Source organism: Eublepharis macularius, chromosome 8 (assembly GCF_028583425.1).
Source record: "Eublepharis macularius isolate TG4126 chromosome 8, MPM_Emac_v1.0, whole genome shotgun sequence".
NCBI classification, from domain to species: Eukaryota; Metazoa; Chordata; class Lepidosauria; order Squamata; family Eublepharidae; genus Eublepharis; species Eublepharis macularius.
This window is the reverse complement of record NC_072797.1, coordinates 105,783,268-105,800,001: the sequence shown is the minus strand read 5'-3', so window position 1 is coordinate 105,800,001 and position 16,734 is coordinate 105,783,268. Positions and strand designations below refer to the sequence as shown.

The 16,734-nt window shown below is 43.5% G+C and overlaps 1 protein-coding gene across 1 annotated transcript in view; it reads left to right on the top strand.

Annotated features, from left to right (window-relative positions):
- PTPRD (protein tyrosine phosphatase receptor type D) overlaps nucleotides 1-16,734 on the top strand; it is a 513,284-nt gene that overhangs the window by 93,465 nt on the left and 403,085 nt on the right. Inside the window, exon 2 of the mRNA XM_054986312.1 lies at nucleotides 4,317-4,462. Coding sequence (XP_054842287.1) covers nucleotides 4,317-4,462 — 146 coding nt within the window. The remainder of the gene's footprint in view (nucleotides 1-4,316; nucleotides 4,463-16,734) is intronic.

Below are 16,734 nucleotides of genomic sequence, written 5' to 3'. Positions count from 1 at the left end.
TGTTCTTAATGTTGCAACTGGATTAAAGCCAAAAGGATATCCAGTTGCTAAAGTGAATAGATGCAAAAGGAACAGCCAAAGCTGTGCAATACACATAATAAGAACATGGAATGTGAGAAGTATGAAGCCAAGGAAGCTAGAAATTGTAAAACAAGAAATTGACATTTAAACATTGCAATCCTGAGTGTGAGTGAACTAATGTCAACCGAATCAGGACATTTTCAGTCAGAAAACCACAACGTTTTTTACTACGGAAATGACAAACTTAAAAGAAACAGTGTTGCTCTAATATTGAGGCACAAGCAGTCAAGAGCTATAACGCAAAGACTGACCAATTAATATCAATTAGGCTTCATAGAAGGCCTATTAACATAACTATCATTCAAGTTTATTCCTGAACTACAGATGTTGAGGAGGAAGAAATTGAAAACTTCTGTGAAAATGTCCAAAAAAAAAAAAATCTTAACAAGAGATGCTGATAATCATAGCTGACTGAATGCAAAGGTGGGAGACAAAGCAGAACCAAATAGAGTTGGAAAATTTGGACTATGATCACAGAATGAAGGAGAGTGACTCATAGATTTGTGTGGCGTCAACAACCTGTCCATTGCTAACACATGCTTCAGGCAACTAAAAAGATGATTATATACATGGAAATCACTGGAATGGCAATATAGGAACCCAGTACATAATTGGACATAGAAGATAGAGAAGCTGTATCCTCTCTGCTAAAACAAGACCAGGAGCTGATTGTGATACTGATCATGGGTTGCTAGTATCAAAAATTAGAATAAAGCTGAAGAGAAACGCTAAAAGAATTATAGTGCCAAAATACAATCTAAATAACATTCCTAAAGTATTTATAGACCATGTAAAGAATAGATTTGCAATACTAAATTTAGTTGATCATGAACCGGAAAAATGATAGGCTAACATCAGAGATATTATCGAAGACCGTGCAAAGACTATTCTTGTAGCCAAAAGAATGGAGAAGCTGAAATGGATTCCTGAGGGAACTCTTTAAATTGCTAGACACACAAGAAGCCAAAAGCAAAAGATGATAGAAATGAAAGTCAGAATTCTAAAAGTAGCTTTTCAGTGACTTGCACACTTGGACAAAGAAATCTATTATAGGAACCAGTGCAAAGAAATAGAGAACAACGACAAAGGAAGAATAAGAGATCTGTTCTGTAGGATCCGGGAAATCAGACAGAAATTCAAGCCACAACTCAGGATGCTGAAAGATCAACATGGAAATACAGTATCTGATCAGGACAAAATAAAGATGGAAACAATACACTGAAGTATACAGAAGAGATGGAACGATGATGAATACCTTTGAAGAAGAATCTTTTGACAAAGAACCAGAGATCTTAGAAAGTGAAGTAAAGGCTGCATTCAAAGCAGTTGGGAGAAACAAAGCACCTGGAGTAGACAGAATAACCAATAGAGGTATTGGTATTCAAGCTACAGAAACTGAGTCCATAAAAATCTTAACAAGAATATGTCAACAAATATGGAAAACAAAACAATGGCCCACAGACTAGAAATGCTCAGTCTACATTGCAGTTCCAAAAAAGGGAGATGCTAAAGAGTACAGCAACTATTGGACTATTATGTTAATTTCCTATGCAAGCAAAGTGATGCTCAAAATTCTACAGCAAAGACTCTTATTGCCATATATGGAACGAGAAATGCCAGATGTTCAAGCTGGATTCAGAAAAGGAAGCAGCACCAGAGATAGTATTGCAAATTTACAATAGCTAATGGAACATACTAGGGAATTTCAGAAGAAAATATGCCTATGTTTTATAGATTACAGCAAAGGTTTTGACTGTGTGGATCATGAAATCTATGGCTAGTGTTAAAAGAAATGGGGGTACCACAATGTTTCATTGTTTTCATGCACAACCTGTAATCTGGACAAGAGACCCGTAAGGACAAAACATGGAGAATTATTCAGCAGATGCTTTTCCTCACCAGTTTATATGCCTTAAGGTGTTTTCTGAATCCTTTGGACAATTAAGGAACTTAGCCCAAATACTAAGATTTCAAAGGCTCCAAACTGTGTTCTTATGATTTATTTCATTTCTTTAAGCATCTCTGCCAAATATATTGGATTCCTGAAAGCTTCCAGTTGTTAAGAGAAAAAAGTACGGGAACTATCCTCAAGGACTCTTCAGCACATGCATCTGCTTGTCCCAGTTTATATTTCAGTTCACCATTTTTCGTGTGAAATTGGCTTGGGGATTGCACAGATGGTATACCTCAAGTTATGAGCACTAGATTTTTTGACACTCAGATGCATTTTTTAAAATTATTAAAACATTTCAAAACATTGCCTACTAATATTTTTTCACTAATGTATAGGTTCGTATAGAAACAATATTTTTTATGTTTCAATATTTACCCCACATACCTGCTTTGTAAAACATACACTCAAGATGGCTTACAATATCAAGATTCTATATGTATGCGTGTGCCATCAAGACACAACCAATTTATGACAAACCCAGCAACGAGTTGTCAAGGCAAATGAGAAGCAGAGATGGTTTGCTATTGCCTTGCTCTGCAGAGACTTCCTTGATGGACCCCCATCCAAGTTGTGACCCTGCCTAGCTTCTGAGATCTGATGATATTGAACAAAATACCATGCCACCTTCAAAATCCATACAAAAGGATTAAATAAACAGCCATTGAAAAGTTAAAAGAACTGAGGATATATTTACCTAAAAAGAATCTTCTGGAATAATAAAAAAAAAGTTTTCAGCTGATGCCAGAAAGCCTCTTTTAAGAAGGAACTGTCCAGAGTGCTGAGGGGTGTGAATGCAGAACAGCAAAGGCAACTACCAAGATCGCCTTCATGGAAGTTAACATAGGGCTCCCTCAATAAGGATTTCTCCGCTGACCTCATAATGGGAGCTAGTATGTATGTGTTTAGCTGATGTCTGACTGAGTCTGGGAATTGATTTTTGTTCAAGACACTCATTTTTACCTTTATATACATTTTTTAAATTTTATAGAACAGTATTCTGCCCACAAATATGGTGAGGAGAACTGACGGTTTGTTGGGTAGAAGTCTTCCAAAGCATCATTTTGTTTTTCTTGTATGTTATGGTAGTTTAGGAGCGATGGCATATGTTAGCTTGTATTTTGGACCTCTTTAAATCAATAAGAGTTTTGCTTTTGCTTTTATCTGAGACAAGTTTCATAGGGCCTTCTAATAGCTTGGGGGTGCTTCTTGATCCATCTCTGTCTCTTGAGGCTCAGGTGGCATCAGTTGCTCGAAGTGCTTTCTATCAGCTTCGTCTGGTGGTCCACGTCTTATCTGGATGTGGATAGCCTGGTTTCAGCAATCTATGCTCTCCAGATTAGATTACTAGAACACACTCCATGTGGGGCTGCCTTGAAGACAGTTCGGAAGCTTCAGCTCGTGCAAAATGTGGCAGTCAGATTAATAACTGGGACCTGGAGGTCCAAACACATAAGACCAATTCTGGCCCACTGCATTGGCTGCCTATGTGTTATTGGTACCAATATGCAAGCAAAGTGCGTCTTGTGTCTTGTGAAATATCTTATGGATTCTTTTGCATATTATTCTTTGTGTCAGGCTTTTCCATTTTTTCCAGCACTTTCTTTTTTACTTTTACTTAAGTTCAAATGATCAGTTATATGCTGAAGTTCTTAAATTTGCTTGGTCCAGCTGTTTTCTTATAGTTAATAAAGATATAAGTGGAAGGGCTAATTTTGAAAACACAATCCTTATATTTTCTTTTTACAAATGTATGTGAGCCTAATAACTTTTGAATAACTCCTACCCAGACTGATTTTCTACATGGGAAAAAATATATAATCTAGGTGTGAGAAGCCATGAGCCATTAAATGATCTTGATTGTACAGTTCGTCTTCACAAAAAGGAGATTTTTTTAAAAAAATGGGTAATAATGAGAAAAAGCAAGTTTTTCCTATGTTGGTCCTACAGGTGCCAATTAATGAATGAGCATGTACTTTGTATGCAATGAGTAGAATATGTATACAATGTATAAAATATAGGTTGTAGGAGTTAAAGAATATGTAGAACATATAGAATATGTGGAAAATATAATATGCAAATTTTTATAAGTCAGTGTTTTCCAGGTAGATATTCTGAAATATATTAAAGCATACTAGCTTGCATTTCCTTTGAACAGATTACTTTAAGGGCTAATTTTGTTCATGAAGAAAGAAAAGAATTTCCTTTTACTTCCTCCTGACGATTGCCACATTCTATTGGCTATATCTTGCTTAGAAATATATTTTTCTATTTTCTTTTTTAGTACCACCAAAGTTTGCAAGAACACCTGTTGACCAGACAGGGGTCTCAGGAGGAGTCGCATCATTCATCTGTCAAGCTTCGGGAGACCCAAGACCTAAAATTGTCTGGAATAAAAAGGGCAAGAAAGTCAGCAATCAGAGATTTGAGGTATTAGGTCCATTGTTCTGTTCCTCTGAAAAACATTTACTTTAACATTACTTGATTATTCCCATTGCTTCTTCAGAATGATCATTTTAAAAACTATATTATTGGTACTTTTGATAGTCTATCAAACCAAAATAACCAACCACTGTGGCAGCATTGGGGGGACGGGACTTCATTTTACCCTCTTTCTCCTCACACTGTTTCCTCTTTCCTACTTGCTGCCTCCATGTCCTTTCCCTTTTCTCTGTTTCCTTCTCTCCTTCCCACTCACCAACCAACCTTTTTAAATTTCCCCCTACAATCTATAGCTTTATTTATTATTTATTTACTTCATTTATACCCTGCCTTTCTCCCCAATAGGGACCGAAAACAGCTTAAATTGTTCTTCTGTCCTCCGATTCATCCCTGTGCAGTAGGTTAGGCTGAGAGTATGCGTGACTGGCCAAAGGTCACCCAGGAAGCTTCCATGGCAAAGTGGAGACTGTGTGGAGGCTGCTGCTGGGCCAAGGCAAGCTCTATTGGCATCAAGTCATTTGGTAGCCACCGCCCCATCTGGGTGCATTGTGCAAATTGCATGGTAGCATGTTTCCTGGTGGTTGCTGCTTGCCATGACCCTGATGACTCCTTGCTCCAGGGCAGGAGGGAGGGAAGCAGAGGTAGATTGGAAGGCCAATATATCCCTGGAAATGGCCCTCCCCCTGCCTTTTACTGACAGAAACTAATGTTTAAAGTCTGGCAATATTGTTGTGGCCGCCTCTCAACTCTCACAGTGGCCACTGAGACCTTCTTTCTTAAAGGTGCAGGCAATGTTTTTATTTTTGAGGATTTTAACCGCCTGAACTGCCTTTTTTTAGATTTCAAGTATTTCTATAGACCTGGGGCTTTTCTCAGATTTGCAGAAAGATACTTCTTGTTTATTAATGGCTGCAGTCTCTGGAGTTATGTATCCACAGAAAGAGACACCTTGATAAGTTGAAGCGCTATGAGAAAACTTCCTTCACAAAGACACCCTTACAAATGTTGAGTTGAAATTCCATGGAATTGGAATACCTGATAGCAAGCTTTGTGAGACCTCTCTGAGACACTGCAAACCTAGTGCTAATAAGAAGACAGTTGCCTAAATTTGTGTAAGACAACTTCATATTTTGATATACATCCCCTTCATTTCCATACTTGCGTGACGTTAAAAGACATCTTCCTAGTAGAACCCCTTGTTGCAAAATTTTCTCACATTATCAAGCGCATTTTGTGTTACCATCACCCCTCTCCCAAGTATGTGGGCTGTATTAAGTTACAACTCATGGACTGAGATTTTAGTGTCTCGTTTTTTAAAATATAAGTCAATTTGAGATTCCTTCTCAAATTTATTTTCCCCAATTAACTTTATTTCCGCCCCCCCCCCATCCTTTATAGAGATGAATATCATAAACAGTAGTCCGTTTGAATATTCTTTACGGTACTTCTTCAGATGCTTCTTCTATACAGTGTCTTTCTGAAATTGAAATGCATCAGCATCCAAAACACAATGATTTGTCAAAAGCAGAATTTGTCTATTTGAGTTCATTAATTTTTGCTAAATTCTTCTTACATTTTTTACTAGGTGCTTGTGTAAGCACATTGAATTAGAAATTTACAAAGGTCTTAGTTTATTGTTTTAATCTGTGTTTGTAAATAGTTTTTTGGGGAGTGCTCTGGGTTTTGTAGGCCCCCGTACAAGACAGCTGTAGAGAACCTGTGTCTGTCCATCTAGTACATTTTTATCCCATCCTTTCCTCAAGGATCGCAGGGTGGCGTTCATGGTTCTCCCTTTCCTATTTTATCCGCACAACAACTCTAGAAGATAGATTAGTATGAAGGAGTGTTACATGCCCAAGGATACTCAGTAGGGTATCAGCTCTTCCAGATTCTAGTCCTACAGCACACTCTCTCACATGACACGCAAGCTAGTCATTCCTCTTTTCTTCTTTCACTTAACTTCTTGGTTCAATGTGACTTTAAATTTAAGGCATATGGGAGTAGTCAGTAGCCAAGATGAAGTCGTAGGGGTGCTGTGCTTGTAGGATTGAATTAGAGAACTTTTCCTATTGCTATGGCAACACAGATGCAATCTTGCATTACCACAGAAAATTATGTAGCAGGGAATTGTGGCACCATTGCTAGGGCATGATATGACAGACCCCTCCTCCCCTTCATTCTCCCCACTGTGAGGCAAATTTTCCTACCAAAAATCAGTTTGGTGTAGTGGTTAGGAGCGTAGGACTCTAATCTGGAGAGCTGGATTTGATTCCCCACTTGAAGCCAGCTGGGTGACCTTGGGCTAGTCGCAGTTCCCTGGAGCTCTCTCAGTCCCACCCACCTCACAGGGTGTTTTGTTATGGGGGTAATAATGACGTACTTTTTAAAGCGCTTTGAATGGGCATTAAGTTGTCCTGAAGGCGGTATATAAACTAAATGTTATATTACTACTACTACTACTACTACTACTACTACTACTACTACTACTACTACTACTACTACTACTACTACTACTACTTGAATTATCTGAAACACAATCAACAATAAGCAGAGGTCACATTTAATTATTAATTGACCTTGATAAGGTGATACAGATTTCCGCTGGAGACCTAAGTATCAACCAGATATTGGCATAATATGCACGCTGTTCCAAGTAGCACCATCTTTTGCAGTTCTGTAGGTGTTGTGTCAGAAAGCTGCAGTTTTTCCATATGAATTGCAGAGTTTTTTTTAGATGGTTCCAAGTGCTCCGGTGAGCACTTCTGCTTCTGCTTCTTACTTGAGCAAGCCCAAGTAGCGTGTTAATCGTTGTGGTTTTGAATGTGTGTTTGTCTCACCCTGACATGTAGATATAATTTTTGCTTTTTAGCCCAACACAGGAACGTGATGGAGAAATGGCACTGAAGACTGTATAACATTCAAAAAGAAATAACAACTTCATTTAACAGGCAGGGTTTGAATAAGTGTAGTCAGAGACTGGAAATGTGGAGGTAAAATTTTGTTGGTATTAAAGAATACTCTTCCTGTACCAGGCAAAATGGTATCCTTGGAGCTTATTTTCATATATTCTTGGTTCTTAACAGTGAGAGGTGTTTTTCTTAGTAATTTAGATGCAGTAACAATGTTTCTTCAAGAGTTTCCTGTGGAAGTTCAGGTTTTCTGGAGTTAGACACTTCCGCTGCGGACCTAACTCACTCTTTTCTTGAAACTAGAAGGCATTTCTATCTCCTGGATAGGCTAAAGCTGTTTCCCCTTCACAACAGATCCTGGGTCCTCCTCAGAGGCAAATCCCCTTTGAAAACTGGGCCAGAATTAATCTTCTTCTCCTCAGAATATATTATCCCTCTTCTTTTTGGCTTGAAAAGGAGGCTCAACCCACTACCCAATCACTCTCGCCAAAACACATTCCCAGTTCTCTGGTGTCTGTGTAAAGTGTTCTTCAGCTTATGCTGACATTTAGACTTTGAATTCTTAGATAGGATTCTTTTTCAGGACAGTAATGCTATAGTTAAGGCAAATGAGACTTCTCCTTTCACTTTAAAAGTGAACCTGTTTGACTTTTCTTGTCCTACTCCTTGACTCCAAATCCTGTCAGAAACCAACTGGCTGCCTTCAGACTGGTTCTAACTGACCAGTCAGAGAAGAGGAAGCAGCCTGTCATTCAAGCTCTCAGTTCTAGGGTATAGTTTACCCTTCCTTTCCCAGCTCTGCTGCACTTTGAAAACCTGTTAAGTGCAGTCCCTCACACATGGCTATGCATTTCCTAGTCCCATAAAATTTTAAGAGAGAATTGGGCATGGGTGATTCTAAGACTCTTAAAACAGGAGCCTGACTAAGAAGGAGATCCTCATTACATGGCTGAATTCCAGAGAATGTCTAAGGGGCCTTAGATATGTTCCCCAAATACTATATAAACAGGCAGTACAACTTTAATATTAGAGATCTGTTCCCGTTTCACATTTGGAGCACCTTTTGTCATTGAGGTGAATGAAGAACCACTTTTCATTCAGGAGATGCACCTGCGTATTACAGCCCTGCACAAATTTGGCTTGGGCTGTTTTATCTTCACTTTTGCCTATTGTGCAATTCTGGTTTTCTTATTTTTTTGCCCAAATGTTGGCATACTTTTTTAAAAAAAAATTAAGCCTTTCACTTGCTAAAAAGTTACTTGCTTAATGTTATATTACTTCAGTAAGGCAATAGTCATAGTTTCATAATTATTGTTATTTAACCCTCTCCTGATTGCTCATACTGTAAAAGGGCAATTTGTCTCATAATTTAAAGAATTCTTAGGTGGTAAATCTTAGAGTTGGGATTTATTTTATTGCAGTTTGGTGAAACTACATGTACTAGATGTAATAGTTTTAAAAGGCTCTCCCCCTTTCCAAATGCAGCAGCTTTGACTTTGCAGGTATCTTTATTGCCCACCCACCCCCCACCCCCGGTTGGAATGAAGAGGCAGTGTTGGGATTAAAGGGCCGCTTTATTAAATTATTACAACATATTTGTCAACACAGCAAGGGCCTAACTAGCGGTACAGGTCATGCCCTGGGGTCAACTCCTGGACCTCCGCCCTGACCTGTAAATCAGATCAAAAGAGTTTATTGTCTATAGCCATAGGCTGTCACAATTCATCAAACATTGACCTGTATGGGCGACCCTCGACAGCCCTGGGTATGAGCCATCCATGGTATGATTGGGGCCCGGCTGACCTGGCTAAGCGGTTCGCCCCCTTAAAGCTCCCCCACCCGGCCGTACAGCTGCAGGGGGGGGGACTGGCTTGTCCAGGGGTTTTCCACCAGGGCATCTGGCCTCACGACTGGGCCATACAGCAGCCAGCTGCTCTTGAAAGACCCCGATCCTCAACAGTGGGGATATGCCAAGGGTGGTCACCTGCCCGGTCAATATTCCCCAACTCCTCACCTGCCAACGCCAAGGCCAAGCTTCTGCTTAGACGACAGCGCCCCATAGGTGGCGTAAAGCCACCTAAGCCCTTGCCCCATCTCCTCCAAATGTTGTTACTTCCGTCCCCTCAGTAGAGGTCAGCAAATGCGGCCCAGCTTTGCAGATGGTGAAGGAGGGCAATCCCCCTTTCCCCAAACTATAAGCGGAGTTTAGGGCCCCCACTCAGCCCATCAACTAATTCCAATCTCCTTGCACAACCTGTGGGAGCCTAGGAAAAACACAAAAACACAAACACAAAAACACAAACCCAAGCTTCTTGCACACACCTGGTGGGGAAGCCTTGGGCCCAACAACTACAGACGTCCCGCCCAACAGGCAGGTAAACATGCGCCCCCAGGCACACAGGCCATGGGGCCAAAACAAAACGACTCCAAGCCTCATGCACACACTCAGCGGGGAAGCCTTGGATCTTGGAGCACCCACGGCACAGGCCGTGGGCCAAAAACAAAATGACTCCAAGCTTGTGCACACCTGGCAGGGACGCCTTGGAGCATACGCACACTTGTCCTGCAACCACAGCAAGAGCCCGGGCACCAAACCTGCAACAAAACAAAACATTCCACCATCCCAGCCTCAATGGGCATTCCAGCTCTCCAGCTGCCCCTAGGGAAAGAACACAACAATTAACATCTAAACCAGGCAACTAAACCGAAAACCACACTGGCCCCCTCATTGTGCCGAAGGCCTATTACCTGCCGGCTGCTGAGAAAACCCAGCACTGTCAGGCCCATGCCTATTGCCTTGCCCTGTCCACTTGCATGCCGTAAAGGCATGAAGACCCGCACAAACCGGGCAAGCGTGTCTGAACTTACAAGGTTGCCTAGAACAAATCCCTTGGGATGCAAACTTCCAGCAGAGCATGCGTGCTGGTGTGGCCTGCTCCCCAAAAGGGTGCGTACCAGCTAGCGTGGAAGACCGCTGGACAAGGTGCCCGCTGTCTGATCGGTCACCAGCATTGGGCTTGGCCAGGGACATTGATTGTAGCCAAAGATGTGGATGCACCTGTTCCCAAGGCAGGGAAGGATTAAGAGTTGCCCGCAAGTGGAACTCTTCATCGAATTGCAGCCAAGCTGCACCGGCGAAGTCCATATACCCCCTGTATACGATGTCCATATACTGAAACAGGGTGCCACCCTCCAAGGCTGGGCCCGAGCTATGACTCTGACAAAGATAAGAAATCCAGGCAGCCAGTTGGCCCAAGTCCTGTCCACCTGACGACGCTTAAGCCACTCCTTATCCCGATCCTCAAGATCCTCTTTATCCTTCTTCTCCAGCTCCCTGAAGAGAAGGGTAAAGAAATCCACATACTCGCCCTTGAGGATCTTTTCCCTTGTTGCTAGGGTCAAGTGGTCCCCAAGAGGCATTGCTGTATCCTCAAAGGGGAATGCCATGTATGGATCTGAGCCATAACTCGCCCAAGGGTACCCGTAAAAATCCCCCCCACAGAGCCACTGTATACATCCCCATCTGAGACTGGGATGCAAAAGTCGGCCATCCAGCTGCACCCGTGAGGGATGGCTGACCCCAATGTGGCCATACACCACTGGAACCCACAGATTGTGATGTGCCTGGCTGCTCATATGGAGCCAGCGGCTTACAAGGGGGTATGGGGGTAGCGGCCTGACCCCAAGGCCCCCATGGCCACCCGGTACCCTGCTGAGGCCAGGAAAACTTACCAACTGACTCTGGATGTTGAACTGCTAGCACTACCTGGTCAGGCTCTCCAGAACCACCATCACATCTTTTGGCCAGGCCAGGATCAATCAATAAAGCCTCAGTTGCTTGAGAGGTAGATGCTCCCGCAGCTGATGCGCTGGGCCTCCCTCTGCTGTCAGATGAACCCTCGAGAGCAGAAATGCTGGACAAAATTTCATAAATACAGGATGCCTCTGATGCCACCCTAACAGGCCTTTTATGTCTGGCCACCGGATCCACGTCAAGAACCCCGCAGGCTTGCTCTAATGCTGCTATGCGGTCTAGCAGGTCCCGAGGACTTGGTACTGCCTCATCCTCGTCGGAGGATGACAAGACATCTACAGGCCGCCTGGGGGCAAGCCGCTTTGCAGACTGTTTTCCCTTAGAATGGGCAGTGCCTTTTTTGGGCGGCATGATAAATACCTAGGTTGAGGTAATGAGCAGATCCCGATACTCAGAGCAGTTAAAGGATGAGAGGGGTGACCTGCCAGATGGCAACCCACCAAGCTGAAAGCAGCAACGGGATTTGAACCAGCAGGTGCTGGTATGCAACCCACCAAGCTAATGGCAGCAAAGGGATATGAACCAGCGGGTACTGATATGCAGGAAATACCCACTGAACCACTGTGCCACAACCGCTCACAAAATGGCCCCCAAGGCTCACACAAAATGGCTGCTAGGCCCACTGGTGCCTATGGCCTCCAAGGCCCACACATAATGGCCACTAGGCCTACTGGTGCCTAATCCTGCAAAATTAGGCCACAGAGGAGCACCACTATGCCTGAGAAAAGAACAGTGTGTGACAAGGGCAACCCCCGGGCCCTCAAACAATGCCTGTAATGTGGGGGAGATAGCCACTGAGGGTGAGGCCGCCCTAACAAAAGCTGGAGTAAACCTTGAGCCAAGCAGAACACCGCTGTGCCATAGAACTCCCGCCACCCGCCTCCCACCCAGCGAACCCGCCTCAAGGCAAAGGTAGGCACAGGGAGCAAACGCAGCACCGCACCACGCTCCCCCTAGAGAAGTGCGGGACAAGGCTTCAGGGAAACAGACCTTCTCCCAAGTGGATGCTGCTGCGCGGGAGCGCCTGTCATGTCTGAGCCTCATCCATGCCAATGCTGATGCTGTTGTCAGCAATGCTAATGCTAACGCTGACCTGTTGTTCTGAATCAATGTTTCATGCTATAACTTGATGTCATATTTCCAATGCCATAACTGTTTCTTTCACAGGCTTATTCAGGTGCTTTATCTAACGGATTGTAGAAACTTCCAGTGCTTCTGACCTTGTAGACTGCTCACTCCCATGCACTGCTGTGTCTCGACTTTGATCTCTTGCTTTCTCAGTGTCTTGACTTGATAGTACAAATATGCGAGATGTTCTCAGGACATGTTTGCACCAAAAGTCCTGTTTACTGTTGGGAGGGGGAAGGAGCAAACGTGTATATTAAGAGGAAGAATTTCCCCACATGTTACTATTCCTGTCAGTCTTGCTTTTACTGCTTAGATGCTTACCTTGCTTCTGAGTAATCCTATGGACATATCTGTGGAAAAGATCTGATTTCTGAATAAAGCCATTTAACCAAGAGCCTGGATTTCTTGTTGTAATGGTAAAGGGATCTATCTGCCATAGCCTGTCATCCATAGCCTGACAGCACCTTGCTGCGGCGGGGAAAAAACTGCCACAACCATTGGCTGCCCAGTGCAGGTGCTGGGCAGAAACTGCCGCTGCGCCAGGGCACCAGTTGTGGTGAAAGCAGAAGTTGACCTCCGGTGACAGCGCCGATGGTTGCCCCCGGCCGGCAGAGGCAAAAGCAGAAAGGAGGAGTGGTGCTGGGACAAGCGGTGTCGGGAAAGGCCCCACGTGCCATGCCTCAGCCACCTCCTAGCCCACAGGCACCGGGACGAGCTGCGTTGGGAAAAGCTCCCGTGAGCTGCGCCTTGGCCACTCAACACCAGGAGCAATGCTCCCACACACAGCTTTGCCCGATGGAACTGCTTTGTCGTCCCACCAGGCCCTGTACTCCTCATGCTGGGGAAGCAAAAGAAACATCCTGTTTCTCCTGAGCACGAGGCGCACTGAGGCGCCGAAGGGCGGAGCAGCAGGAAGAGCCCAACCAAACTTGGCTCTTTGCGCGCGGCCCCGTTACAGGGCAAGCACAGCAACTGCCTCCTCCTCCTTCCGGAGGGCAAAACACGGCCCCCAGCCATTGCAGCTGTTTGCTGCTGGCTGGGAATGCCGTGTTTTTTCTGCAGTGGGATAAAAACCTTTCTGTTGTGGTTTTCGGATGGAAAATGGCTTGGGGAAAATGGCTAGTTTTGAAGTAAATCTAAACTTACTGAGACATAAAGCAGTGTTTGTTAAAAGATTGGAGAGGTTCATCTTTGTTGCTTCTATGTGGTCCCACATTAGGATCGTGCATGAACAGGTCAGCAACAGAGAAGATTTCTAGAGCTTTCTCACCAAAAATATCACATGACCAGGAAGAGGGTTGCTATTCCCTCAGTTCTCTTGTTGCTGCTGCAGAGAGGGGATCTCCATTGTGTTCTCCATTTCCCCCCTCACCTCATCCTTGAGGCTGAGGAGACTTATTTCGCTTTAAAGTTTTTAACTGTCAGTAGTCATTCGTCTTTATTGCTTGAGAGGCCTCTTTCTCAAAGGCTTTGCCTGCATTCCTGCCTCTCTTTGGCTGTGTCAGCTCTGAGGGAAGTATGGCTTAACAGAGCCCTCCAGGCTGAGAGGCTTTTTTCCTAAAGGCTTTGGCTCTCTGCCATCCTGAATAATGGCCCCTTCACTGTCCTGGCTATGTCGGCTATGAGGGGAGACAGCTGAAGGTGAAATTTAACAGAGCCCTCAGATTCAAAGCTGAGATGCTTTTCCCAGGGCATCATTCCTGGCGCAACATGAAAATGCTCCGGAGCACATGGGAATGTGCTGCAGGGCTCCTAGGTCCATTCCCTGACAGCCAGGTGAGAGGTGGCAGGGGGTGGATGCTGGGAGCAGGTGATCCTGCTGCCCTCACTGGGGGAATGGGATCCCTATTTGTAAATGAGATCTTATGTTTCTACTAATAAAGGGTGCCTCAGGGCCCTACTGTAATCCTTTAGCAAATTTGTACTTGTCCACGACTCATAAGTTTCCTACAATTTCTTTTTTTCCCCTGTATTGCTTTGTGAGCCTGCTGATGCGGGGAGGGCAGAATATAAAGCCAGTCTGGTGGAGTGGTTAAGAGCACAGGACTCTAATTTGGAGAGCCAGGTTTGATTCCCCACTCCTCCACTCGAAGCCAGCTGGGTGACCTTGGGCTAGTTACAGTTCTCTGGAGCTCTCTCAGCCCCACCCACCTCACAGGGTGTTTTGTTGTGGAGATAATAATGACATACTTTGTAAACCACTGAGTGGGCATTAAGTTGTCCTGAAGGGCGGTATTCAAATCAAATATTATTATTATTATTATAAATCAAATTAAATAAATAAATAAATAAATAAAATTCCCAAAGCCTTCTCCACCTTTCCTCTCAAGGGAGGTTTCCTTTTCTTCCATTAATTCAACTATTCTGTTAAGTATTCCCCTTGAGACAGAAAGAAGGGTGTTATTTTTGAGTGTTTGTTACTTGTAAAGGAGGACAGATGGAAAAGTCTAGTTTAGGTCCAGGTTATCTAATTTTGATATATCTTATTCATATATCTCTGTACCCTTCCTGCTGAGAGACTCTCTGCTGTTGGGGGCACAGACTACTAGTGGCAGACTTCCAGCAGAATGGATGTTTATAAAATGCCCAACTAGGCTGCAATATAATTTATTCCCTGCTTTGTGGACAGCTATTGACTCTTTCCAGGGCAAACCTCTTTTTTTGTCCTTCTAGTTGAAAAAGAGTTTCTTTTGCCTTTTCAGACTTAGTCAGTCCTCATATTATTAAGATTGTTCAGCTTTTTCACTTTCACAGTTGTACTTCTGTGTTCTTACATACCTGTATGTGACACCTTGACAGAATTTGGTTTTTGGTTTAAGTTTCACACTTCAAGAGATACCCAGATCCGTTTTCTTCTTTTCTTGACACAGCATATGTGCACCATTCTCATGCTTTCAGTGCTATGTTCTTCCCAGGGCACTCTTGTGATGCTGTGACTCTGAGAGGAAGTGCCATCTCAGGGTCCACCTCTGTGATGTGGGGGCCCCTGTTCTGAGGGTGCATCTCCTGATCTTTTGTCAAATGACTTTGTAATACTACTGCCACTTTCACCTAGAGTACTAAGATGTACCTTACTTTTATTTGTCTTTTGTTTTACTCAGATGCTTCATATCATTGCAGTGCATTGCAATTATGTTTTCCTCAACTAACAGGCTCCATCTCCCAGGTTCTCTTATTTGAGGCATAGGCTTTTAGGCCTTGCCACACTCTGGGGGGATACGCTTGCTAATCTGTTCTTATGTTTTATCCCCTGGCTGTTTTTGCTGTATAGATTGTTCTGCTAGCAACACAAGCTTAATTTATGTCTGTCTTTTCTTTTGGCTTCATCATACCTGCTTCTCTGTTTTCATTATTCTGGCATAGGTCTGATATGTTTACTTCTGCTGACAACCTTAGCAGTTTTGGTCAGTTCCTATCCCTGCATTATAGCAATAGGCTCAATTTTTTTCTGAGTGGCAACTGCCACTCCTTGGCTACCATATCTTGTACTTTTAAGTAGGCCAGAGTCTCTACTGAGGCTATAGCAGAACTTGGATCTTGCTTCTTGCACTATTGATTATGTTTTGGACTCTAAAAATTGCTCTTCCTTACTGAATTTCCAAAAAAAATCATTCCAGGTACGAATGTAACCCTTTGTTAAATTTTTGCACCTCCTTGGTGCTTCATTTTTACTGTGCAGCACTTCCACCTACGTAATAAACACTCTGGAAACTTAGTTTCTGGGGGTCTCTGGCAGTGGCATGGAGAGCTGAGCAAATAGCACCCCTCCTCCTTGTCGGGTGCTGTTTTTGTAAGGAAAGTGCTGAAGGGAGGAGGGGACACTCCTAGTCTAGAAAGCTCTGGAAATCTTCTCTGTGGCTGGCCTACACGTGCTCAGTGCCAGTTTGTGCCTGCACTGAAACCACTTGATAAACGACAGGTACAGGTAAGCGCTTCCCTGTTTTGCCATTTTGGAGTGAAATGTCATCAGCATGCTGATGTCATTCAGCTCTGCTTCTCATTTTCAATGGAATGAATGAAGCAATGTGTTACTGAATGAATTACTGTGTTTGGAAGCAATAATGAACTGTGTGAGTGCTAATAAACTGAAGCTTAGTCCAGGCAAAACTAAGATGATGCTAGTTGATAATACTGCTAATTAAAGATTCAGCTAGATGGGTTTGCACTCCCCAGAAATAGTAAGTTTACAGCTTGGGGTGCTATTGCTATTGTGTTCACAGATAGAAGCTCAAATCTCCACTGCAGCAGTAGCACCTTTACCAACTTGGATTGGTTTAAACTACCGGGGGTGGTGGTGGGGGGGAGGTTATGAGTGGCAGCATCTGTCTTGTTGCTCATGATATGATCACATTGAGACTGAAATAAACTGTGTATGCCTTTGAAGACATTTTGAAATTAATACATACATG